Consider the following 27,002-nt stretch of genomic DNA (forward strand, 5'->3'; position numbering starts at 1 on the left):
ACTAATAAACAGCCAATATACTAGTAATATGCATGCTTATTATAAGCAACTAGTTATTAGTGAGAATTGGACCCTAAACTAAAGTGTTGCCATACATATATACTCACAAACACCATAGTTCAAACATTTGGGATAAGTACTTCTATTCAGCAAAGATGCATTAAATTTCCAATTAAGTTTTCAATATTAATAATAAGAAATGTTGCTTAAACACCAAATCACCATATTAGAACGATTTCTGAAGGATCATGTGATACTGAAGACTAATGATGTAAATGTAATGATGCTGAAAATTCAGCCTTACCATCACAAGAATAATTTATATTTTTAAATGAACTGTTTTCTATTGTAATATATTTTAAGTTGTAATACTATTTTACAATATTACAGTTTTTACTGTATAAGATAAAATAAGTGCAGCCTTTGAGCATAAAAGACTTGTTTATAAAAAATAAATAAATAATTCGACCTGCCACTTTTGAAACTCCTACCAGTTTCTTTGCATAAAGATGTCCAAGTTGTTGACCTGCAGCTCATGTGATACAAAGAATCAGAGAAAAAAAAAAAAAAAAAAGAAAAAAAAAAAAAAAAGAGTAAAGATAAAAAAAGAGGCATACAAATATTGAGATCGTTTTGTAGCTGTATTAGATCTCTGCAAGGAACACTGTGACGAGTTACAGATAGTTTAATTGAATCTGTGGTGAGTCTTATAAGTGAAAGAGATTACAAGATGCCCTCTTGGTTTCAAAAGAAGTCCAACAAAACAGTATGAAAATGTGTAATTACCGCATAAAGTACAATATTTACACAAAAAATACACTTGAGTGGGCAATAACGTGAAATAAATTATAAAACATCTAAATGTTGCTCTTAATAACATTCAAACAGTGAAACTGAGCTCAAATCAGGTTTACTGCAGCCGTTTTCACAGACGAGCACCTTCAATACACAGAGGTGCAGAGCAAATTTTCAAAAAGTCTTAAGCAAGTCAAGATTCGGGTGCACCCTTTACACAAGAGCCGCCCAAAACACGCAATACTTAAAACCACCACAGAATAGTGCCCGTTAAAAAGCTAAAATAAAACAAACCTCACAAATCTCCATCTAGTGTCCATTTCCTGAATGATCAGATTCAACTCATCAGTCTGAAATGATGGTGATGGCAATGAGTTGGTTCCTCGCTGAACATTCTCAGTGGTGCATACAATCGTAACACTGAAAGGTTCAAACCTCTTCTTTTTTTACAGCATTTAACGATAATACGATAATTGTGTGACCGATGTTAAAGAAATTATTGCTTTAAGCAATGTTACAGTATATACATTTTTTCAAATACATGTAAGTGGTTTATTTAAAAAAAAAAAAAAAAAAACTTTTGGAAACTGCTACTTTACGATTGTACACCTTAATTTGTTTGTCTATATTGAATTGAACCATTTCATAAATTCCTCTATGTAGTAAGATTAAAGATATTCATAGCTTGAGTTCGCCTGCAACTTTGGAAGCAATGTTTTTAAACGCGATGGAGTTGCCAGATATCCTCTTAAAACGGACACCATTAAGTGAGAGCCGGGGCAGTTTGCAAACCTCCATCTCCCATTGGACGAGGCTGTCGGTGCGGGTGTCCCCATGGGAACAGAGAAGCAGAAAGCGTTCGCGCTGCTGGTAACTGCAGCTGTTGTTGTCCAAAACTTTGCGGATCTCATTTATGATGTCGGCTGGCTCCATGGTGCTGGTGGTGTTCATACTCCAGGTGAAACGGAGAGAGCGGGGTTTCCCGTCTTTTCCATCTTTCCCTTCATCTTTCTGCTGATCCCCAGATACATGGCGACTGCGTGACAGAGCGGAACGGGAATAGAAAGAGAGAAAGGCAAGGTTAGGCCAACGGATAAAGAACAATTCATATACTGAGTTTACTTATACAAAATGGTAGTGAAGAATCACTGCAGCAGATGCATGCATGGGTTATCAGCACACATGGGAATTAATGGCAAATCAAATGCACAGCAGACTAAGGCATGCACAGAAGCAGCTCTTTTTTTTAATGCTATATAGCATAAATTAGGGCTGGGCAAGTCGACATATTTCAACGTGTTAATATTTCAAAACACACCACCAAACTCACACTGGCACTTCAGTCAAAACTGATTAATTGTTGAATTAGTAAGTAATGAATCAAATAAACAGTTTGGACTGATTCACAGAAATAAATTGAACTCAAACTCATCAACATGCCATATTTGCTATGGATATTTGGTAACATTTCAGTATGGGGAACAATTTTCACTTTTAATTAGTTGCTTATTAGCTTGCATATTGGCTGTTTATGAGTACTTATAAAGCACTTATTAATGCCTTATTCTGCATGACCATATTCTACATCCCTTAAAGGATTAGTTCACTTTCAAATGAAAATTAGCCCAAGCTTTACACACGCTCAAGCCATCCTAGGTGTATATGACTTTCTTTCTGATGAACACAATCGGAGTTATCTTAATAAATATCCTGACGGATCCGAGCTTTATAATGGCAGTGAGCTGGATTCAAATTACGAAAAAAAAAAAAAAAGAAACTGGCGCTGCGTCAGTTAAGCTTTTTCCGTAAGTTGAATAGGGAAGGTGTAGGACGTAGCGTAAACTTTTTTAACTGCTAGAGTTTTACACTTTCTTCGTAAGTTGAATACGGAAGGCGGTCTGGCAGAAGCTAGATATTTTACTTCATAACTTGTTAAATATGGATTTAGTTTTTTTTTTTTTTTTTTTTTTTTTACACAAACGCATCACTTCTCTTCAGAAGGCTGGAGCCGTGTGAAGTATGTTTATGATGGATGGATGTGGATGTATGTACTTTCTTCAGATCATACTGCCATTATAAAGCTCGGATGTGTCAGGATATTTAGTAATATATCTCCGATTGTGTTCATCCGAAAGTAGAAAGTCATATACACCTAGGATGGCTTGAGGGTGAGTAAAGCTTGGGCTAATTTTCATTTGAAAGTGAACTAATTCTTTAATCCTACCCAATAGCTGAACTTAACCACTACAACTACCACCTTACTAACTATTAATAAGCAGTAAATTAGGAGTTTATTGAGGGAAAAGTCATAGTTAATAGTGAATATGTGTTCCCCATACTAAAGCGTTACCGGATATTGTATATATATCAGAGATGCTATTACCAAATTTTAACATTCAAAACTAGGGAATTATTTCACTCTGCAAAACTAGTCTAATGATGCTCTCTGGCCAAATAAAGTGCATTAAAATCATTTTGATAATCAATAGCTATGTTTCCATTCAAAGTTGAAAATTTAACTTATGCGCAAAATTGGAATATTGCATAAAACGTTTGCGAATAAAGCAGTTTCCATCCAGTGAGTCAAAGAGAACAAAATCATCACTTCCTGATAAACTGGCACTAAATATCACTTAAAAAAAAAAAAAAATAAAAAATAGGAGAAGCCACTGTATATAATAATTTTTAATATATAATAGCAGTGCAGACGAAATGCAATAAACACGCAATGAACAACCAAAACAGCATTTCAGATGCTGTGCAGAAAGATCGGTCCACTGGTTAGTCCAGTTATGCCGTCCCATCATGCAGAGTCATGTGATTTTTTTGATGCGAAACTCGGAATTTATTTGGTAAATGTGTTTCTGTCGTAGTTTATGCACAGGTGTATCTGACTCAAACGATTTATGCACATCTTGCAGTTTCCATCCAGCAAATTTTTATGCATTATCCCAAAATACGCATAAGGGTGCGTTTACACGACAAGGAACGACGTACTAAAAAAGGGAATGTTTTTTCTTGTTACTTCGCTATAGCGGCTAATAAATCGGAAGTCTCGCACATTCACAGAAAACACGTTGAAAAATAAGGTGGATAGACTAAACACGTAATATACATGTGCATGACGTCACCGTTTTCACAGATTCGCATTTTTGCAGTTTACACGGAGATGACAACGCTATCATTTTCAAATACTTGCACTTTGAAACCCGTTTTCAGGCCACCAAAATGCCATTGTTGTGTAATTGAACGGCCAAAACGCATAAAGTTGTCCGTTTTTAGTTGAAAACAGTGTCGTGTAAACAGCCCTTAAAAATAGGTGGATGGAAACATAGCTAGTGTTCATTTCATATAATCAGCTAAACCAATGTGAATATTCAATATTAAATATCGCCCAGCCCCAATGTAAATGGAGGGGGAAAACAAAACAAACAAAATACATAATTTAAACACTCATTAATAAAGCAGACTAATGTCCCGTGTGCTGTACACACTACACTAATATACACTCTGATATCTCATACAATGGGAGACAAAGTATACATCCACAACACACTAAAATAATGAGCCAGGAGAGGAAATAAGGGTTTCCAAAGTCACTGACACCTCACCTTGAGCCCTCAAATCTCCCGCTTCTCTCAAACTCGGTTGAGACTCTTTTATTGTTAATTTGTCGAAAGGTTACATATCATAATGCAGCAAAAAGGAATGGACAGAGAGAAAAAGGAAATCATTTTTAGTCATTTTAGAGCAATCACTACACACAATGAGATAGATAGAGAGAAAGAGACTGAAAGAGACAGCAAAAAAAAGGTAAGCAAAAAGTTAACCTCCCACAAAGACTGTCACCAGTATGTTGGATCAGACAAACACAAAAACAACTTATACGAGACTCTTACAATCAACACCTGAATATATATGGTAGTTTTTCACCATGCACTCATTTGAACTGCCATGCTGCTTCCTTCAAAGAACAATATACATCTAGAGGTTCACTGAAAGAGTGCATGATGGGTAAAAGCCTATTCTGAGCGCTGGATGCGAGACATTGGCTGTGATCAGACGCATATACAGATATAGAGGACGTGTCTATACATACACTATATACTGTGCTCTTCGCATGCGAGAGGGTGCGTGTCGGATATACCTCATCGTTTCGGACTAAAATCAACAGACAAAACAGTCGTTCGCTTTCTCTCTCACACACACAGCCTTTCGCTCTCCATTAAACACAATGTGTAGTTGTAGCAGTTGTTTGTGCGTTTAAACGAGCCCTTACTCTAGACACTCTTCATCTGCGAATTCTTACAACTGCCTATTGCCAGAGCTGCTGAATCTGGAAGAAAAGAGCAGTTCAAAGCCGACAAAAAGAAAGAAATTAAACTGGTGGACGCAGATAAAACAAATAGCCATTACAGAGCCACATGTTTAGAGACAGGGTTCCCACTCCTTCAGGCCAATGAATTTACGGAATTCATTTAAATTCACTAATGAAAACTGATTTGAGTGACTCACTGATGAGTAATTTAGACCCATTTGAGAATTGGTTTGACTGACATAATGGCAAGAGTCGTTTCAAATGTGTTTATATTGTGGACATCAATATGGGTTGAAATGTTTTTGAGCAGAGCATAACTACTGAGAAATATAAATAATTAAAATATTACAAAATATATACTTTGCAATATATATATATATGTGTGTGTGTGTATAATATATATATACACTAGTGTTTATATGTAAAGTGTTTCTATAATAAACATTATATTCACATTTCCAGTCCCGAAAAACACCACTTTAACATTTTGTGAATTTCCATGCTGTGGGAACCCTGTGGTGTGGTGGAAAGGGGAGGCTGGAGGAGAGGGGGATGAAAAAGAAAGAGGAAGAATAAGAATGTAAACGAGTGGAGCGCAGACTTACTAAGAGTCTTTGCCGCAGGGTTGGAGGGGACTGTGAGGGTGGGGGGCACAGAGGGGGCAGCCGGCCCTGATTTGACGGCAGACTGCCGTTTGCTCGGGTCAAGAGTGACCCTGGGGGAGGAAGGCAGACAGAGAAAGAGATAAAGGGAGGGGAGGAAGGAAGGAAGGGAGGAAGGAAACACAGGGAAGAGAGGGATAGATTGAGACAGTTTCAACATTAATAGAGCATTTCGTATTGTTAGAAGTTTATTAGAGAATGTGTGTGATCTGTTCAGTTATATTCTATGACACAAATCTGATCATCTGAAGGTGACTCCTGAAGGTCATTCAACATGGAGTCTGCTGCAGCTTACAGTGCGGTTTACTTACAATCCTCTCTATGAGCCAGCACAGGCTCCTCCCACCAGAACCCTGCTTTAGGATGTGACCATATGCTCTTATAGACTTCTGTCTATATATTACTGTTCAAAAGTTTAGGGGTAGTAAGGCTGAATTAAACTGATCAAAATACTCTATTTAAAATAAACGGTGTTCTGTGTATCATGGTTTCGACAAAAATATTAAGCAGTACTGAACTGTTTTCAACATTGATAATAAGAAATGTTTCTTGAGCAGCAAATCAGTATATTAGAAAGATTTCTGAAGGATCATGTGACACTGAAGAGTGAAGACTGGAGTAATGATGCTGAAAATTCAGCATCACAGGAATAAATTACATTTTAAAAACGTTCAAATTGAAAAGTGTAATTTTTAATTGTATTAATGATATTCAAGTTTTTACTGTAATTCCCATCAAATAAATGTAGCCTTGTTGAGCATAAGAGACTTCTTTCAAACACATTTTTAAACAATATTACAGACCCCAAACTTTTGATATACATGTCTTAATGTATCTGCTGAAGAACAGCAGTACCCATAAATCTGAAGAGATCCACCAATCAGAGATGAACCAAACTGCTGTTGCCGGAAAAACAAAAAAATTTTAGCTCAGCAGCAAACAACCTCCCATATTTGTGATATTGGAGTCTCCTTACACTCCCAAACTACTTAAATATTCAAATATTTTATAACCATATAATATGTTACCAGCACTGGCTCCTAGTACCAGAAAACCTTCTTATGAACATTACCATGTTTTGTGTTTGCAGGGACACAGGCCTAATGATCAGTGTAGTTCATTTATAGAGACCAAAATGTGAACCCAGGTTGCACTGTCCCTCGCCCTAAAAGTGGACTTAGATCTCAGTTCACACTACTTATGCTCTTTCCACATCATCATAATAATAAACAACATTAAATTTAATAGCACTATGGCTCTGTTGTAGTTTCTTCACTTTGCCACAGCATCAAAAGGCCTTCCAATTAAACCAAGCTTTCATCACATGATTTTAAAAGGTACACTATGTAACTTTTAGCTCAAAATGAACAAGAGTCAATACAATCCTTCTTCCAAAACGTATTTTTGTCTTAGCCTGATTCACTATGGTAAGCTTATTGTAAGTGTCTATATTTTTGACCTGTCGGGATGTACTCTGCATATATACGTCACCCGCCTATGCGTGTCTTGTCATATCTGTAAATAGAGAAAAGCTGCTCCGGCTACTTTAACACGTGTACGGTATGGGAGTGGCGTAGGTTAGTTGTCACAATGAGCGAGGAAGTTTGACATGGAGCAGCTAAACCAACCTCCAGGGAATCACCCATTTAAAAAAAAAAAAAAAAAAAAAAAAAGCAGAACAGAAGAGTCTGCTGGCAAAAAGAGAACGTGATAAAACAGCTAGTATTAAAACAAGAACTGGTGGGTAAGGTATTTTACTGAACAGATAAACTGCCATACATAGCTCTCTAACAGATTTCATTGTAAAGCACTATCTGTTGTGAAAGGTAATTTCAGCACTGAGCTGGAATTTATTTTCAAGGAAGTACAGTGTCTATTAATGATTACAGTATTGTCTTCAGCTAGTCAGCTTGAGATCTTATCCATCTAAACTGGTTATATCTCTTAAACCTAGTCGTGAATGTTTTATGAGCAGTAGGATACTCTCTCTCTTTTTAGTTATGAGAATGAACAATGTGTAAAGTCACTCAGAGCTGAAGCACAACTAAAAGAATGTTCTTACGCAAAATGTATGCGGTTTTGCTGTTTAACCTCTAGAGGGCCAAAAATTACGTAGTGTACCTTTAAGAAGTTTTGTTCACTTTAGAGGGGTCCGAGTTTGTTTTGGGAGTTCACAAAGGCTTTTTTTCCCTTGACACTTGGCTTGTTTTGAGGGTCTAGGTGTACTTTTTACCACCAGATGGCAGTGTGAGCCAACTTTGTCTAAACCATTCATTGCTAACAGGAGAGAACTTCATAATTTCTATTTTCAATCACATTCCAATCAAGATCATTTTTAACCGTATTCACTGAAAATCATTTATCCGATCCCTCTTTACTCAAAAACACACTTTGAATAATCAAGAGAACTTACAGTACCATTCAAAAGTTTGGGGTCAGCATGATTTTTTGTTTTAAATTCTCTTATGCTCATCAAGGCTGCATTCATTGGACCAAAAACACAGAAAAATTCTAATACTGTCAAATACAATTTGTTTATTCATGTGTAATTTATTTATGTGATGTCAAAGCTGAATTTTCAGCATCATTACTCTAGTCATCAGTGTCACATGATCCATCAGAAATCATTCTAATATGCTAAATGCTGCTTAAGAAACATTATCAAAAGTTTTGCTGCTTAAAATGTTTATAGACACCACCATGATGCATTTCTTACAGGATTCTTGATGAATAGAAAGTTCAAACGAACAGCATTTATTTGAAATAGAAATCTTTTTGTAACATTTTACACATCTTTACTGTCAATTTTGATCAATTTAATGTGCTTTCTGAATAAAAGTATTTATTTCTTTAAATAAAAATAAATCTCACTGATCCCAACTTTCTGAACATTAGTGCAAATCAATGTATGTTCTACAAATGAAAACGAAAAACTGCGGGGAAAAAAATAGCAAGAATGAGCTTTTTTTTGTCCAGGAATCACACAGAGCTACTGCATCTGACCTCTCTACACACCGTACAGCTGAGAATGTGCCAAAGTCTTTGTGGAATCAGTTGAATGATTCGAATGAAGTGTTTTTCGTAATGTCAGAATAAATCATACACATTGTTTTGCACAATCAGCTTGTATCATGCAAACATTTTGATTAGTAGCAATCAGTTAAAGAGCGGTAGATTGATTTGATTTGGCCACACTAGAATGCAGGCAGTGTTTTAAAGCATGCTGTAATCAACCACTGAGAGAGCATTAAACTCCAAATCACTGCAATCAAATCACTATGGGTTAGTGCATCAGCCCCTGGACTCCTCTCATTACGTTAAAGACAGATTTACAGCCCATGAACTCAATGGCCTACCTTTTGGAAAATCTGAATGACATATTTCTACAACACAAGAATGAAAAAAAAAAAAAAAAAAAAAAAGGATAGACATTACATAGATGGACAAAATTAAACCATTTCTAATGAACCCTTAGAGAAAAAAAATACAAATAAAAGAAGAAGGAGGTCAGGAAACAGGAAGGAAAAGTCAGGCCTAAACTGAATGGCTTTGGCACTGTAAAAAAATGATGTGTTTATGCATGTAAATGTGTGTTTACCTGCGTGTGAGTTTGGAGGTCAGCTTGGTGAGCAGGTTGTTGGCGTTACCGCGGCTGCGAGGCTGCGTAGGCGAGGCGGGTGGGCCGTTGTAGGTGGCCGTGCGACGATCTCTCAGTTGTCCGTGGAAGGTGCTGCGGCTTGCGGAGCCTCGTGGGAATCGCGTTTTATCGGGTGTCGCAGCAGTGCTGATGCTGTGAGTGGAGGCACCAGGGTCACGTGAGCCAGGAGACAAAGACACACTAAAGACAGGGACAAAATCAGGCTTGGTTTTAATAAATCTGATGCGTTACTATAACACAATTGGCACAGCAAGGCGCTAGCTACAGTTTGGACAACATGATAAAATACACCCTGAATGCACTTTAAAGGTGCAGTAAGTGATTTCTGAGAAACGCTGCTGAAAGTGGATCAGACTGAGCACCACAACACACTTGTAGCCAATCAGCAGTAGGGGGCATGTCCACTCATGAGCAAGAGGGAGATTTGAAGAAAGAGAGATGGTTGTGAGACATTACAAAAGAAAAAAGATCAGAGCAATATCACTGGAAAAAGAAGGGTTATGATCAGGCAGGAGCTTTAGGATCCGGGTTAATATTAGAAAAGCTTGTCAGCTCTGGAGAGACCTAAGCGGGAAGACCTGAAAACAGACGCCGAGGTTGTGTTGTTTCTGCTCCATATGTGAGTAACATTTGTTTTGCTGTTTCACAGAACTAAGATATGCTGTTGTAATGTTAGCTGTAGTAACAGGACAGTTTTGACAGGTTTGAATGTCATTGTTTATCTGGAGCTGGTGTGCTGCTGGCGACTAACAACAAACTCTTGTGTACTGTATTTTTTGCGAAGTATTACTTTGCTTCGCTTCAGCTATGATAAAGAGACATCCACTCTTGCATTGTGTGTTCATGCATTTGGGGGCAAAGCAATGAAGGGAGGGGTTGTGTTTATCAGAAATCACTTACTGCACCTTTAAACGGCTGTGAATAAAAGTGGAAAATTGAATAAATGTCTGGGAAATATTAAGTACATCCCTTAGGACACAGGAAGGGCAGCCTGTACCTGTTCTCTTTTCCGTTAGGAATAACAGAAAGGCGGTCTGTGTTGTTTCTCTCACTGCACACGTATGTGTTTCTCCTTGACATGCCTCCCGATCCAGAATTATTCTGTGTGACATCAAAAAACACAGGTGTAAAGATCTACTACATCATAGGAAATGTATGTTCAAAAGTTTGGGATAAGATTTTTTAAAATGTTTTTGAAACATTGCAAGGATGCATTTATTTGATTTGAAACTACAGTAAAAACAGTAATAATGTGAAATTAAAAATTATTAAAATTTAAAATGTTTTCTTTTTGAATATATTTTAAAATGTCATTTATTCCTGTGATGGCAAAGCTGAATTTTCAGCATCATTACTCCAGTCTTCAGTGTCACGTGATCCTTTAGAAATCATTCTAATATGCTGATTTGGTGCTCAAGAAACATTTCTTATTATTATCAATGTTGTATATATAAAAACAGTTAAATAAAAACAGTTGTGCTGCTTAATATTTGTGTGGAAACCATGATACATTTTTTCTTTGATGAAAGTAAAAAAAAAAAAAAAAAAACATTTATTAAAAGCATTTATTTGAAATAAAAATCTTTTGTAAAAATAGCAATGTTTTTACTGTCACTTTTGCTCAATTTAATGCATCCTTACAGAATTAAAAAAAAAAAAAAAAAAAAAAACTTAAAAAAATCTTACTGAACCCAAGCTCTTGACGGTAGTTCGCTATTTGCACTATACACAATGACAGAAACAGTGAGGGTAAACTTACATTAGGTGTGATGGAGTTGCCTCTCTTCCGGTCTGGTATGTCTGTTTTGTTGGTGTTACCCTGGAGTGGGCTGGGGGGGCTGTGAGTGGGGGGCTTACGTGCTGTGACTCCACCTTCCTGTTTGACATCACCGTCAGCTGTGACAGGGACCGTCCTCTTGGAGTTACTCAATGCTGAGTTAGTGACCACACCACCAACTGTGAAGGACAAAGACAGTAAATGAGAGAGAGAAACATTTCAGGGTTTTTCTCTGCAAATTCTCAAGCCTATTATTTAAAGCACCCCTATTATGTTACTTTAAAAGGTTTTGGAAGTCTCCTACATTAGGTTTACATGCATCCAAGGTCAAAAAACAATTTAATCTTCTCATTATATACACTGCAGCATCACCTCTTTTCTCACAGTGTCTGAAACGTTTCGATAAAGGATTCAGTCTTTCTAAACCGCTCCTTTTCGAGAGCTACTCTGCTCCTATTGGTCAGATGGCCCAGTCTGTTGCGATTGTTCTACATCTTACATTGCGTGTCAGAAACAAAACGCCCATTACCATATCTGAATTTCAGCTCTGGAGCTTCCTCAGCACTTGATACACAGTGATACGAACAGTAACGATAGCGTCGGTTTTACTGTATCAATTCCAGCATAGATTTGCTTTAGCAGCGCAGAAAACAGCATCTTTTCGACATGTCAACAATGAGAAACAAACTCTTCCAGTCTAGTCGGGACAAAGTAGAAGTTGTCTGCAGGCAGCCAATGAAGACCATAGGCTGGCATAATGCATTATGCAAATTTGTTTTAAATCTATGTAGGTTTGTGAAGGAAGTAAGGCTGGAATTACTGACGCCTCATTTCAGGAAGTTCAGAACTGGTTCTTTCTTTTGGGAAACAATGATATTTATCATACACTTTAGATCATTTACAAACAGCTATATTACACACAAGATAAAAGGTAATATCCAAAAAAGCATAACAGGAGCACTTAAATTAATCGCAGATACATCATGTAATTTATTAAATCAACATTTTTATTCAATTCATATCCTGTGCCTATACCCACAATTTTGATCCAAAAGGGGCTAATGTTTGTCAGTATGTAAAGAGAAAGTCACCTTGATCACTATGGCGTCTTGATTTTCTGGATTCACTGGAGGAGACGCTTCTCTGGACCTTCAGATGAGATGGTGATTGGCCGTTCATCTCACTGGTGGGCCTGGTCTTCGCCACGGAAAGATTACTATTGGAGCTGGAGTCACTGACCTCCTACATACACAAAAACATCAAGTCACACTTGTACTGTAGACCATAAAATCAGTTTTAAGTAACCACTCTTCACTAGCAGCTCACCTCATTGGCCTTCCTGCCTAGCAGTAAGTATATGGCTGTGACTTCGTCATAGTTCATTTTGGACAAAGACTCTTGGATCTTCTCTCTGGAGAAGCCCATGCCCACTATCACATCTGGAGAATGACACACACACACAAAAAAAAAAATAATAATACAGAACAGTTTAATGCCAAATTTACACTGCAAAGGTGGCACAGAAGCACTTCTGAAATGTAATTTAGGTGTCTTTACAAAGACTGTTTAATGCTGCTCAGAGGTGGCATAAATGCATTTACACAGCAATTATAACCATATACTTTGATATTACGGACTGAAGTGGGTCAGAGCAGGCATTATTTAGTCAGGCTTTTATAAGGCGTTATGTCTTTAAACAAAATTGAGCGTGCATAGAGCAGCATTTAGAGTCTCCTTTTAGTTTTAGACCTTTACACAGTAACATTTTTAACGTTACTATTATTATTGCTCATACTTAGGGGTTTTATGTTAAGTATTACTAAATTACTAATAAATTATTCCTAAGTATTTTTAAACCTGAGCACACAAGTGATCTTACACCATTTGTGATAAAAAATGTAAAAAATAAATAAATAAAAAAAAAAACATGAATGAGGGGTGATATCTACCAAAACAGACAACCCTAACTCTTTTAGTGATTGAGGATAATTAAATATTTGAAATGTTAGCATAATCGTAAAACACATCACCCCCTTAGTTGTTATACAGACACTATAAACCACAAACCAGTAGGTTGATACAGATAAACTGGATTTATCTCTGTGTAAGAATGTTTCTGAGTCATCCGTTCCACCTACACATGCTAACAATACACAGATCCGTCCTATTAGCCACCCATTCAGTGTTACTCAAAAAATGAACAAGCTGTACCTCCTGTTTTAACTGAAAGATATTTATTACGTAACCCTTTGCAATAAGGTTCTATATGTTAACATTAGCTAATGCAATGACTAACATGAAATAACTGCACAATTTTTAGCACAATCTACAGCAATTATTAATTATTCTTCTAATGTTTGGGGTCAGTAAGAGATTTTGTGTTTGTTTTGAAAGAAACTATTCCTTTTATTCAGCAACGTCACAAGACTTCTATTTTAAATAAATGCTGTTCTTTTAAATTTCCTATTCAAAGAGTCTTGGGGGGAAAAATGTATCACAGCTTGCATGCAACTATTAAGCAGCGCAACCATTTTTAACATTGATAATATTACGAAATGTTTCTTGAGCAGCAAATCAGCATATTAGGATGATTCCTGAAGGATCATGTGACACTGAAGAATAAATGACATGTTAAAATGTATTAACAATAAAAAGTTCTTTTAAATTATAATACGATTTAATTTATTACTAAAATATATAGCTAATAAACTCTTGAAAGGTATATGCAGGGCTTTTAAAAATCATAATTTAAGGCTTTTTAAGAACTTTTTTTTGCACAAATAACATTAAGACTATATATGGGGGCAATGTCTATGGTAACATCCTAAACTGTAAAATGACTGTAAAAACCACGATTTAAACAATTTAACAGTTTAAATACAGGTTTTCATAAAATCATAAACCTTGCATTTCAGACTTTAAACCATGTTTTTTTTTTTTTTTTTTTTTTTTAAATGAATGAATAAAAGTTATAAATGGTTATGATTATATTCCACCAGTTAACAACACTGCGTGTATGTTGCATAAAAATATGGTTCTATTTTTGCTGTGGGCTGAATGAAAATGCAAATTCACTCTCTGACAGTAGGTGGCGCTTATGGAACAGCAAAAACATACCGGTTACCCTGGTAAACCCTGTATACAAAGCAGCTGCGCTTATTAGGGTGAATTTCTCAGAAATGTTGAGTTTGCCGGTGAACAATGTTATAATTCATCAACAGGATGCACATTTAATTAAATCATAGCCTTTTGAAGTTTAATAATCAAATCACATTAAGCCATATCGCGATTCTTGTTTTTCTGTCCCCAAATTTAAGACCTCTTAAGATGATAATTAAGACTTTTCTTATACAATTTAACATATTTAAGACTTTTTATGGCCTTAAATTTATTCAAACTGAAATCAGACTTAAGGACCCGCGGACACCCTGGGTAGTGTACACTAATATTTTTTAGCATTTCAAGTAAAAAAAAAAAAAAAAAAAGGGTAAAGCTAATGGACAATAAACAAATTGACAATAGTATGAATTAATTAAAGTTATGATACGCAATGCATAAACTAATGTTAATTTTACAGTCCTGTTCTGCATATACATATGACAGCATTACTATGCTAATTACAATAAGAGAATAACAAGAACTAACCCTGAACCTAACCCTAGAACTAACCTTAATCCATATTAAGTCCATTTCGTTACCCTATATTACTCAGTGTTTTTTGGGGTAAGGACATTGTAAATACATGTTAAGTGCACATACTGTAAAATAAAGTGCAACCACTAATGTTAATAAACTGAATCCTATTGTAAGGTATCAATTATTTAGCAAAAAGGAAACTTAAAATCTAAAATGCTATGGCAGCTCAACTCATTCAACTCAGCTCAAATAATTTATAATTTGCAGATTCAGGTTCAGGTATTATTATAGTTCCATTTTCAAGGAAATCCATCCATCATCCAGATCATCCATCAGTAACTACAAACAATGTAATGAGCATATTTTCTCTACATTGGTAGACATTCCAGAACAGTTAAATACACTCATGTATCTCAAAAACCAGGGAATGGCACTAGCAACATTAAAGACATGGGTTTGTTACCAGGGAATGCAAGAACTGATTGTATATTTTCAATGCACTGACAGTTTCTTTAGATAAAAGCATCTGCCAAATGCATAAATGAGCTAAATGTTATGAGCCAGTTTTTATACTCTATTTTAACTTAAACAGAACACAACTGATTAACCTAAAGAAAAGGTCAGGATGCTCAGGACTGAGCTTTCAAAAGGGCATCCACATGTTGAGGCACTGGGTGTAGTGAATGAAGGACCAGTCGGATGTTGTGTGATGGAGAGCTCTCTCTATTAATGCATGTTCCAGAGTGAAACAAGATGGAAAGATATATTTCATGAGCCTGAATTAAGCCTTCTCCTCTCTCTCAGATTTGACTTTTAATGGGCTCATGGGAATCCATATGTCGGTTGACTTAAGTGCTTTCCTTCAAAAGAACCAGAGCTTCCCGTTTCACCTCCTCTCCACACACACACAAAAGGACCGCGGAGGGCTGCCAAGCTCCAGCATGCTCATCTCAACGTGAGGCGTCTCTCAAAATGGGGGCGGGAGGCTAGAAAAGACCAGCTAACTCTGGCTTCCACATTCAAGTGCTCTTGTTCCTGCAGTTTTCTCAATAAGCAACCAGGTGTGCAATCATGTGCATGTGTGGTTACGCAGACTGGCGTACATGAGGAGCAGAGGACCGCTTGCAGATAAGCTTGCAAAGCTCGGGTGCACCGCACTGCCTCGTGCTCATGCCAGCTAAGCTCTCGTACTTGGAGTCATGTGATCATATCACATTGCTACATGGGGAGATCCTCGCTGTGATAGAGCGGGAGAGGGAGGAGAAGACATCAGAGACGTCGATAGATGAGGGAGCCAGCTGCTGGGTATTACGCAACACCGCACACTAACAAGTATGCTCCCTACGCCCTCATTTCACCGTCTCTGGATATTTTCTCTCAAGTGTTGTGATAAGAGTGTGGATATAAATATAAATCTCCTTCGACCTGCTCACAGAGGGCGGCTCTAAAGTTGACAACGCAAAATGCTTTCTGCTGCCTTTCTTGCTAGCCTCAGCTTCAGACGTCATGCTAGTGGCTGAAAATCTGATGCATAAGGCACACAAAATGGGAAACACATCGGGAGTTTCAAAGTCATCATCTGATTGGTTGAATTCTACAGGATTTCCGGGAGACGTGTGTCACGTTCTTTAACTATCTGCTTGGAAACAAAGCTGTCGTGACGCCAAACTGTTATTGTCTGTCTGTTACTGTAGGGACATCGACTTAGCAATTTCACGGCCCTTAACATGATGTGGAACAAAGACTGTGATTGGTTGCTTTATGTGATGGTCAGATGGCCTCTTGGGCGGTCCTTGGCCAATGAAAGCTACAATGGAGTCTAGACCTTCTGCCATCAGTCTGAAGGTCTGGCTATGCGAGACTATTGAAATGGCAGCAAAAAGAACTAATTACAGTCAAGTTTCCTCTTACCTATTCTCTTCTGGTCGGAAATGTCAGCTTCTGGCTCAAGGAAGGGTTTGAGCTCATCGTCCTCAAAGCCAGCATTGATCCAGCGTTCCTTCATGATTTGCTGAAGGGGAAAGTTCAGAAACAATCATCTCCAGCTTGATACTCACCACAGTGGCTGACAGTCTAGGGCTGGTCGATATAGCTAGAAATTTATAACTCACTATTTTTCAACCCTTGGTATTCAGTATATCGAGATATGATATACTGAATATTTCAACATTTCATCTATATGCACTACTATAACATTACACATTATTAAACAACATTTACCAACAGATAATATCACTAAAACATGTTTTTGAGCAATGATACAAATTAATTAAAGTTATGAATGCATGATGTTGCTTAAATATATATTGGTATGAATAAATACACAGTGAATAGTCAATAATATTGCTCAGCCCTGTCTTCAGTACTAAACAGGCATTATAAAAAATGTCTGACACATGCTGATTAAGGATAAAAAAAAGGAGATACGGCCAACCACAAAAAGGAAGGAAGACAGACTAACCTCTAACGTTCCTCTCTTGGCTGGGTTTAAAACCAAGAACCTCTTGAGGAGATTCTCACAGTCAGTGGACATGTAAAAAGGGATCCTATATTTACCACGTAACACACGTTCACGCAGTTCCTGTGTAATAGACAGATGTAAGTATACAGTGACAGACACAAACACATTTAGACATTAATAAAGGAAGGTTAAAACCTTGAGATTTTGTCCATCGAAGGGCAGGGAGCCACTGACCAGCGTGTACAGTATGACCCCCAAACTCCACACATCCACCTCCGGCCCGTCATACTTCTTACCCTGAAAGAGCTCGGGGGCAGCGTAAGGGGGGCTGCCACAGAACGTGTCCAGCTTATTTCCCACCATAAACTCGTTACTGAAGCCAAAGTCAGCTATCTTAATGTTCATATCAGCATCTAGCAGCAGGTTTTCAGCCTGGGGAAAAAACACAGATGGGTAAGAAAAGACTCAAAAAAAAGAAAAGAAAAAAGAAATTAGTTTTGAGAATCATTTTCTGAAGAATTTCTAATTATTGTTTGATTGTCCAAATACATTTTGGCACACTTATACACTTTAATACAATCATACATGTCATCCCTTTTCTTATTGTTTATGTACAAAAACAAGAGAACAAACAACTGCTTACCTTCAAGTCTCTGTGTACAATGTGTTTTTGGTGACAATACTGCACAGCTGACACAATCTGTACAAAACAATAATAAATCATATCATCTGTCTGGAATTTGAAAAAAAAAAAAAAAGAAATAAATCATCACTGGGGGAAAAAAATAAAAATAAATTCAGAATTAGGGTCATTAAATGGTCGTATATTATATATATATATATATATGTTGTATTGCCTTTAAAAAGGTATTTAATAACTAATAACCTTATTAAAACATTTTTCACAGCGCACTTACATCACGGTTTACAATGTGCATTAACGCAAAGCATGAACTCATGAACCCACATTTAACAGCTGACAGAAGAGATGGTTTAAAAAGCGTAAAATATTAGTATTTTTCTTACACACGCCTATCGTTTCACTTTAGAAGACACTGATTTGTTATGTGGATTACCATCATGTTCATTTTGCAGAGTTTTTGAATCCATCCACTAGCATTATAGGGACTAACAGAGATTAATTTTTCCTTAAAATCTCTGTTTACATTCACAGTAGAAAGTCAATAATACACATCTGAGATGGCTTGAGGGTGACATTTTTTTTTTTATCCCTTTAAAGTAAGCGATTCTTCGGTAGATTTTGTGGGTCAATGAATGGGTGAATGATAAATGATTCAACTTTATTACACAGATTTTATTTTATTTTAAACTACAGTTCAAAAGTTTGGGGTCAATAAGATTTTTTTGAAAGAAATTAATACTTTTATTCAGAAAGGGCACATTAAATTGATCAAATGTGACACTAAAGAAATTTCAAATAAATGCTGTTTTTAAACTTTCTATTCATCAAATAATACTGATGAAAATGTATCACAGTTTCCACAAAAATATTAAGCAGCACATCTGTTCTCAACATTGATAATAATAAATGTTTCTTGAGCAGCATATTAGAATGATTTCTGAAGGATCATGTGACACTGAAGAAATTTCAGCTTTTAGATCACAGAAAAAAAAATTATTCCAAAATGTATTAAAAAAATAGAGTTATTTTAATTGTAATAATATTTCACAGTATTACCATTTTTACTGTATTTTCTATCTAATAATTGACTTTTAATAACTTCTGAAGGGCAAACAAAATATTTATATATCATTTTATTTAAAAAATAAAACAATTCTACTAAACTTTTCTGTACACTAATAAATTTTAATTTGTGCTAATGAGCTTTTCAAGGCCACCAGCACCAAACAGCCACAAAAAAATAAGTGCACAGCCTGCACTACTGGCACAGAAACTACACTCTTCACAAACACACTAACCTAGACGTACCTTTTGTACTGGCAAAACCTTAACTACTTTAGCTATTGATCACTTAATATTAATAAATTAATGTGGAAACTTTGACATTTGCATCCAATCAGACCGTAGTAACGCATAGGGTTGCAAAGGGACGGAAAGTTTCCAGTAAATTTCCGGAAACCTTCTGGAAACTTTCCACGGGAACTTAACCTGGGGAATTTTGGAGATATACCAATTTGGAAACTTAACAGGAATTTACAGGAATTTATGAGACTTTATGGGAATTAATTGGAAATTTTGGGAAATTTATATAAATGTATAATATTTATATAAAATGTATCATATACAAACAAATATAAACATTTTGTTTGGTCATAACATGAAATAACAGTTCGCATTCAATTAATTTTAATTTAGTAAATATGTAAAATAAATATATTTTTATTGCAGCAATTGTTATGCGTTATTTATTTCAGTGTCACATGATCCTTTAGAAATCATTCTAATATGCTGATTTGATACTCAGTTATTATCAATGTTGGAAACAGTTGTGCTGCTTAATATTTTTTTGGAACCTGTAATACTTTTTTCTGGATTCATTGATGAATAAAAAGTTAAAAAGAACAGCATTTATTCAAAATAGAAATCCTTTCTAACAATATCACTTTAATATCACTTTTTACCAATTTCACACATAGTTGCTGAATAAAAGTATTATTTTCTTTCAAAAAAAAGAAAGAAAAAATTACTGACCCCACAATTTTGAACGGTAGTGTATATTGTTACAAAATATTTCTATTTTAAATAAATGCTAAATAAATTTGTATTCATCAAAGAATCCTGAAAAAAAAGTATCACAGGTTATATATAAAAAAAAAAAATTAAAAAAAAATTAAGCAGCACAACTGTTTCCAACATTGATAATTGAGTATCAAATTAGCATATTAGAATGACTTCTGAAGGATCATGTGACACTGAAGACTGGAGAAATGATGCTGAAAATTCAGCTTTGCATCACAGAAACAAATTATATTTTAATGTATATTAAAATAGAAAACCATTATTTTAAATTGTAGTTATATTTCACAATACTACTGTTTTTTTCTGTACTTTTGATCAAATGTGTATGTTATGGAGGAATGCACAGTGGAGGTGTGGCCTTAATAGCCTTGCAGTAAGTAGTGTGCTGTGTGAATGTGATTGAGGAATGTGCAGGGTAAAAATTAAACTGAAATTGCATTAAATCTGGTTGTTTTAACCAAAATTATGCTGTAAGATGTTTTTTTTTTTTCAACTACATTTAAGTACCCTGTTATAGGCTAACCTGCAATTTTGCAAATTCCCTGTTTATTCCCATTAATTCACGTTAATTCCCATATATTCCCGTTAATTTCCATGGAAAGTTTCCAGCTTTGAAAATTCCTGGAATTTTGCAACCCTAGTAATGCATAGATATTTCTAAATAAACATTAGGAAAAGAACATTGGTCCAGACCAGGCTTGTCATGGGCTGTCTACTCGCATTAATAGCTTTTTCCGAAATTCAATGGTTTGCATTGATTGACTCTTTTTCACAGAATTGGCCACGCTCAACCATGCTGATAATGACTAACCGCTCTATCCCCAGTTAACATATGATGCAACACACTGAACACGCTCTGAATGCAGATAATACAGCACAGTTGAACGTAATATATCTTTAACTACATTAATGTCAGTCAGTGTCTTCAGTCTCTCCACATTTTAGTGCAGTGACATTATTGAGTAACCACACATTCTTCAACATACTTGTGTCAAAGGACTTTTGTGAGATTTAATGTAATAACAGTTACGATATGCGTGTGGTTAGTGAGCTGATGAGGCTCACTTAAACTCACACAGAGTAGAAAACCAATCAGAGTGTGCGTGCCAAACATGTTGAAAGAAAACAGTAAGAGAACTGCACCTGTCTAAATTTAGCTCTGGCCTCTTTCTCTTTCATCCTCCCATGAGCCACTAGGTAGTCAAACACCTCACCTGCATGACACAGAGCAGAGAGGTCAGAGATAAGACCAAGAGTGGACAAGAACACAAAATGAAACTATCTCTCACTCACACACACACACACACACACACACACACACACACACACACACACACACACACACACACACACTTACCTCCGCTGGCATATTCCATCACAAGAAACAGCGTCTTCTCAGTCTCTATCACCTCAAACAGTTTGACTATAAAGAAAGATACAGGGAATAGAGAAGAGAGAAAATGGAGGCAAAGGAAAAAGGTTTCTTTCAGGTCAAATCAGGCACAAATTTTGATATCTTTGAGACTCGTTTAGAAGATCCCGATCAGACATGTATTGGGGGGTGTTTACATATTATGTGTTTAAAAACAACTTGACACTCAGTCTTATAAAAACAATGCTCAAAAATAAATAAATAAATAAATAAATAAACAGACTATATTCATTTTTCATGTTATTTAACATCATCCCTGGTTTGGAGTTAATTATCTGGGATTAAACAGTAGAAGGGAGTGCTTAGGAAACCGTTTAATTATTTTTTGCAAAATGACAACTATTTAATAACTACTGTTTTCTTATATAAAGACAAAAAGAAAAAAAACATACAATCAGCAACTACCTGCTAATGCACTCACATTCACGTAAAGTAGCCTTGTTGACAAGTTTTGGGGGAGTGAAGTCAAAATGCACAAAATATAGTACCTTCAATGCCGTCAGATGGTAATATCGCTTGTTTATATCAGAAACAAACTGCTGAAAAAGTTAGCTGCCATCAAAAATGTAATTTGTAATTGCATTACTCATCACAAATGTAGTGGAGTAAAAAGTACATTTACTTGATCAAAAATGTAGTCAAGTAGAGAGTAAAAGTTGCCAATATCTTTGATACTCAGTACAACTACAAAGTAGCCAAAAAGATACTTAAGTACAGTAACTAATTACATTTACTCAAGTACTTTACTGTTCATGGCATATTTAAATGTGTTTCTGGGAATGAATTACAGTGCAAAGCATGCCATTTTCTATTGCCAGCAGGTGGCGCTATGACTAACTGAATATTGGTATATAGATGTCTTCAGGCCAGGACTTATCAAACGTGAAGTTTGGGGCAGATTGTATGCCCAAGTTACAACTTCCTGTTTCATGGCGAAACATTGAACTTTGTCAGGCTGCCACGGACACAGCGAAAACTCAAGACCTTCGCAATTTAACGTCGCTAAAGCCTTTAGATTAGACTGACCAAATATGATGTTGATCTGATTAAAGCTCTAGGAGGAGTTCGTTAAAGTACAACGTCTGGAAATGGCAAAAACTGCACAAATTTTGCAAAGAAAATTGTAAATATCTCACTTCCTGTTGGGTTTTCAGATTTTGCACCATGGGACTTTTTTGTAGGTATTGGGCTGTTACATGTGTGTACCGAATTTCATACTTGTCTGGAAACGTAGCACGAAGGGCACTTAACTCAAATTTTGTAGGTGGCGCTATCAAGCCATTTTGCCACACTTAATTCTGAAACCCATATCAGATAAAAATTGTCACCACTTCTGATGCGTGTGCAAAGTTTCGTGAGGTTTCGAGCATGTTTAGGCCCTCAAAAAATGCGATTCATTTTGGAGAAGAATATTTGACTGAGCAATTCCAATAGGGTCCTCACACCATCGGTGCTCGGGCCCTAATAATAGAAGTGACAAATCACATGACAAAATTGCTGAAACTTAAACTTGCAACTGAGAATATAAACACAAAGTAATTATAAAAAAAAAAAAAAAAAAAAAAAATATAGTATAATTCTATAATAGTATATAAATAATACAAAAATACAGAGATGTGAAGAAGGCATATAAATAAGGTATTCATTCATTACCATTGTATAAATCAAACTACTGTGATATTATCAACTGTTCTCATCACTGTAGAGATCCCCTAAGGGGACATGGTGGTGGAAAAAACATGGGAGATGGGATGGAAAAATAGTCAATGCTTTTGCGTTCCCCTGAGAAACTTTGCATTCTCTTGCTAAATGTTCTCTCGCAAAAACGTTTTCTGTTCTTTGCGAGCGTCCGCAAAGTTTCTCGGAGGAACGCAAAACATATGCGAGGGAACGCAAAAGCATTGCCAAATAATTTCTCGCCCCATCTCATATTTTATTTCTTCACCATGTCCCTTTAGGGGCTCCGTACTGTTCCATAATACTACCACAGTCATTTTTGTAAGAGAGGTTTTACCACCTCACTCTTGTGACCTTTATTTTCCTCTCTTTGGAAATCATTTCTTATTTATAAATACTCCTCTGCACATTTAAAAGCAGGTTCAACTTCATCCCATTTTGTTTAACGTCTGTCTGTCGTGAAACACCATGAAGCTCTCTCATGCTGTACCACCGACGGTGTATCTAAATATAGGCTAGTGAAACATAAAGCCCCTCTGTGTGAAGACATGACTATGTGTCTGGCTCTGCTAATCATTATGCTGTTTGCAAACAGGAACTAACAACAAATGTGGGAGAATCAATTAAACTAAATGAGAGGAACAGTTTCTAAGCTGCTACTTATGGGCTGTTGCAATAATTCAAAAGGTGGTGGTGGTGGTGGTGGGGGGTGTCTGTGAGTTAAATATAAACAAAATAAACATGCTTACCAATATTTGGGTGGTTTAAATTCTTCATGATTGTGACTTCTCTGGAAAGCTGTTGAAGAGAAGAACAATTAAATGTAAATCAACATGTCACGACGTATTGTTAAACAAAAGCTTGGTACTATCCTTCAGCATTAACATGGAACAGGAAGCAAAATACAGCTGGACTGTGTCATTGTCATAGTGAACAGAGTGCTTCCTTTTCAGTGGAAACTAGCGTTAAGTGCTATTCATTATTGATCCCTAAAAAAAAAAAAAAAAAAAGCTGAATCCTCCCCTCTCAATGGAATGGAAGTGTCATGCATCTTTAATAGCGCTACAGTAGGCAGACTGTGTTCCTGAGCTGTTAGCACGTACTGCTTTCACGTTCTGCTCTCACAAGTGTAGCTGTAGCTTCGGAGAGGGTGCGAGAGACGTGGCGCGATTTTGGACCGCAGGGAAACACTTTCGGTACAGCATGAACCCAATCCAATTCTCACCACACTACATTCTGTGAGTTATACTACTCATAATTTTCTTCCAACTATGAAACACTGAGGCCACTGCAGAACTCATGTAGAAGAACAACATGTACATTTAGATACAAAGACAGCGAGGGATTTCCTCCCTCAGACAAGAAACCACTGGTGAATAGGGTAAATATTTTAAAAGGGGTCCTTGATTATGATTTCACTTTTTTTTTAAACTTTAGTTAGTGTGTAATGTTGCTGTTAGAGCATAAACAACAACTGCAAAGTTACGACGCTCAAAGTTCAATTAAAAGGGAGATATTTTCTTTTACAGAAATTACTTTTTAAGGACTACAACAAACAGCTGGTAGGGACTACAACAAGCTTCTTCCCAGGTTGGTGACATCACAAACTCTAAAATTTACATAAACCCTGCCCCGGCCATGTTGGGCTGCTTTAGAGAAGAGGAAGAGTTGTTGTAGTAGGGTGTTGTTGCCACGCCGTAATTTTACGCCGGACGGCTTCACAAACGAGGGCCAATTCAACACTGGATTTGCACAAAAGATTAACATGACGGCACATGCTAGTCGATGAGTTGAATCAACTCCACAGCAACTATATAAATTTATCCACTAGCCGTTCAAAAATGTCCAAATACATTTTACAAGTTGTAACTTCTTCCTGAGTCTCTCCATCAGCGTCCGACTCCAGTTTTAACAACGTAAGGCTGAACATTGTTACTGACAATCGTCATTTTGGCTGCGTGAGATTCTCCAGCTTTGTTGTTGTTGAGCAACCGAAGCTCAAGCTGTTAAAGCTCCACCCTCTTCTGGAAAGGGGGCCGGGAGCAGTAGCTCATTTGCATTTAAAGGGACACACACAAAAAAACGGCGTGTTTTTGCTCACACCCAAATTTGACAAGCTATAATAAATGATCTGTGGGGTATTTTGAGCTGAAACTTTACAGACACATTCTGGGGACACCAGAGACTTATATTACATCTTGTGAAAAGGGGCATAATAGGTCCCATTTAATAAATAGATATCACCATAATTCACCATAAAACTGTCTCTGTACTAAGAGTTGGGTGAAGCAGAGATGTCTGAGATAAGACTGTTTCTCTATTGCTTTATAACACATGACTCAAATGATGCCATCCTGTTTTCCTTCTGTAGTTTGTCATCAGACAGTGGCACTGTCAAAATGTCTGAATCAATCAACTTCTTGACGAAAAGACAATCAGATCTGTTGTTTATGATAAGAACAATGCTTTCTTAAACTTCAGATGAAAGAATTGTGAAGAGGGAAATAAAAAAAAAGGACAATATCTTATCAGTTACACATTTCAGTTTATGCCATAGCTTTGCTTTCATATCATTGTTTTGACATTTATTCCAGGTTTAATTGAAAAAATTAAAACCTAGAATGTCACATTTATATTTTCCACATGATTGTCTCTCTTTTTCTTAAGATTTTCTTCAGTCTGTCTCAGATCTCACACTCTCCCTCCCTTTGGTGCACCATCTTAACGCCTCTGTGATGACTAAAAAACACCAGTCCACAGCAGAACATCTCACTTCAGTCGAAGAACCAGACCTAGTGTGGAGCTCAGACGCCCACGGGCAATTACACAACCTCCAACTTACAACAACATACATGCACAATCATTAGGACACGTGTTAGAGTAAAGGTCTTTGCACACCGTGTCCGAAATTTTCGCACATTAAAAAATAAATACAACCTCACGTTATGTCAATCACGTTAACACATTGCCTCCGAAACTTTCGTCCGTCACAAAAAAAAAAAAATTCGGACCAGGTTCGCTTTTCTGTGTTTTTCGCATCCGTGGCACGCATTTTGAGAGATGTTTGGACAATTCAGAGCCACCGTACAAGCGAACACCAGAATCCCGAATGTCATCTGACAAGTTGATCCACGTCGTCTACAGCACAAAGCAGCAGCACTGCATGACAAACAAAGTGCGGAATACAAAGAGACAGAATATAAAGACAGATTGTGCCAGTAGCAAAGCATCAAACTGAGCCACTGACATTCTGAAGCAAACTTTGAAACGCTCAGGATAATCACGCAGCTCCTTGATGAGGTGGATCTCCTTTCTCTCTGTGCAATCAAGGGATTGGATGAACCCAATATTTAGAGGACAACTAAACCATGCTCACTGCTTGAAGACTCCGTTTTGTATTGTTTTGCGAATTTTTTCGCAACGGATTCATTAATACGCATCGGACTCAGTGCGTGATGAATTTTTAGGATCACGAATACGAAAAAACGCATACGAAAATGTCAGACTCAGTGTACAAAGGCCTTAACACAACCTGGAAATCCTAAAAACATTACTGCATGCACCACTGCTTCAAAAGAAATTAAGACATAGAAACAGACGACAACAGAAATAAGGGACACACACTTTCACGCTATTCAGAAAAAGTGTTGCTATTGTTAACTAAAACTTTTTATTATTAAAATTATTTTCACTAATTGAAATAAGGGTAAAGAAATATTACATGAAAAACTTAAACAACTTGTTGAAGTACTAAAATTACTAAAACAAAAATTAAAGTAATTGAAGTAATTGTTGATGAAGACCGAGGATGTACTGTCCTATCAAATATCTTAGCATCGACAACTGTGACTGTTCTTAAGTCAT

At 36.5% G+C, this 27,002-nt stretch overlaps 1 protein-coding gene across 10 annotated transcripts in view; it reads right to left on the reverse strand.

Moving 5' to 3' along the window:
• Window positions 1-622: 622 nt before the first annotated feature.
• mark3a (MAP/microtubule affinity-regulating kinase 3a) overlaps window positions 623-27,002 on the reverse strand; it is a 35,162-nt gene continuing 8,782 nt past the window's right edge. For 2 of the 10 annotated variants that reach the window (XM_051915920.1, XM_051915922.1), the window contains exons 4-17: window positions 23,888-23,936; window positions 21,387-21,452; window positions 21,173-21,243; window positions 17,951-18,007; window positions 17,503-17,739; window positions 17,308-17,427; window positions 16,758-16,857; window positions 12,537-12,649; window positions 12,302-12,452; window positions 11,193-11,389; window positions 10,431-10,534; window positions 9,374-9,613; window positions 9,132-9,158; window positions 623-1,831 (exon numbers count right to left, since the gene is read on the reverse strand). In XM_051915920.1, coding sequence (XP_051771880.1) covers window positions 1,474-1,831; window positions 9,132-9,158; window positions 9,374-9,613; window positions 10,431-10,534; window positions 11,193-11,389; window positions 12,302-12,452; window positions 12,537-12,649; window positions 16,758-16,857; window positions 17,308-17,427; window positions 17,503-17,739; window positions 17,951-18,007; window positions 21,173-21,243; window positions 21,387-21,452; window positions 23,888-23,936 — 1,890 coding nt within the window. In that variant the 3' untranslated portion in view covers window positions 623-1,473. Of the gene's footprint in view, window positions 1,832-4,406; window positions 5,132-5,718; window positions 5,829-9,131; window positions 9,159-9,373; window positions 9,614-10,430; window positions 10,535-11,192; window positions 11,390-12,301; window positions 12,453-12,536; window positions 12,650-16,757; window positions 16,858-17,307; window positions 17,428-17,502; window positions 17,740-17,950; window positions 18,008-21,172; window positions 21,244-21,386; window positions 21,453-23,887; window positions 23,937-27,002 lie in introns of all 10 variants that reach the window. The other 8 variants (XM_051915924.1, XR_007933052.1, XM_051915928.1 and 5 more) reach the window with 8 other exon arrangements.

Source organism: Ctenopharyngodon idella, chromosome 13 (genome assembly GCF_019924925.1).
Source record: "Ctenopharyngodon idella isolate HZGC_01 chromosome 13, HZGC01, whole genome shotgun sequence".
In the NCBI taxonomy this organism is placed as follows: domain Eukaryota; kingdom Metazoa; phylum Chordata; class Actinopteri; order Cypriniformes; family Xenocyprididae; genus Ctenopharyngodon; species Ctenopharyngodon idella.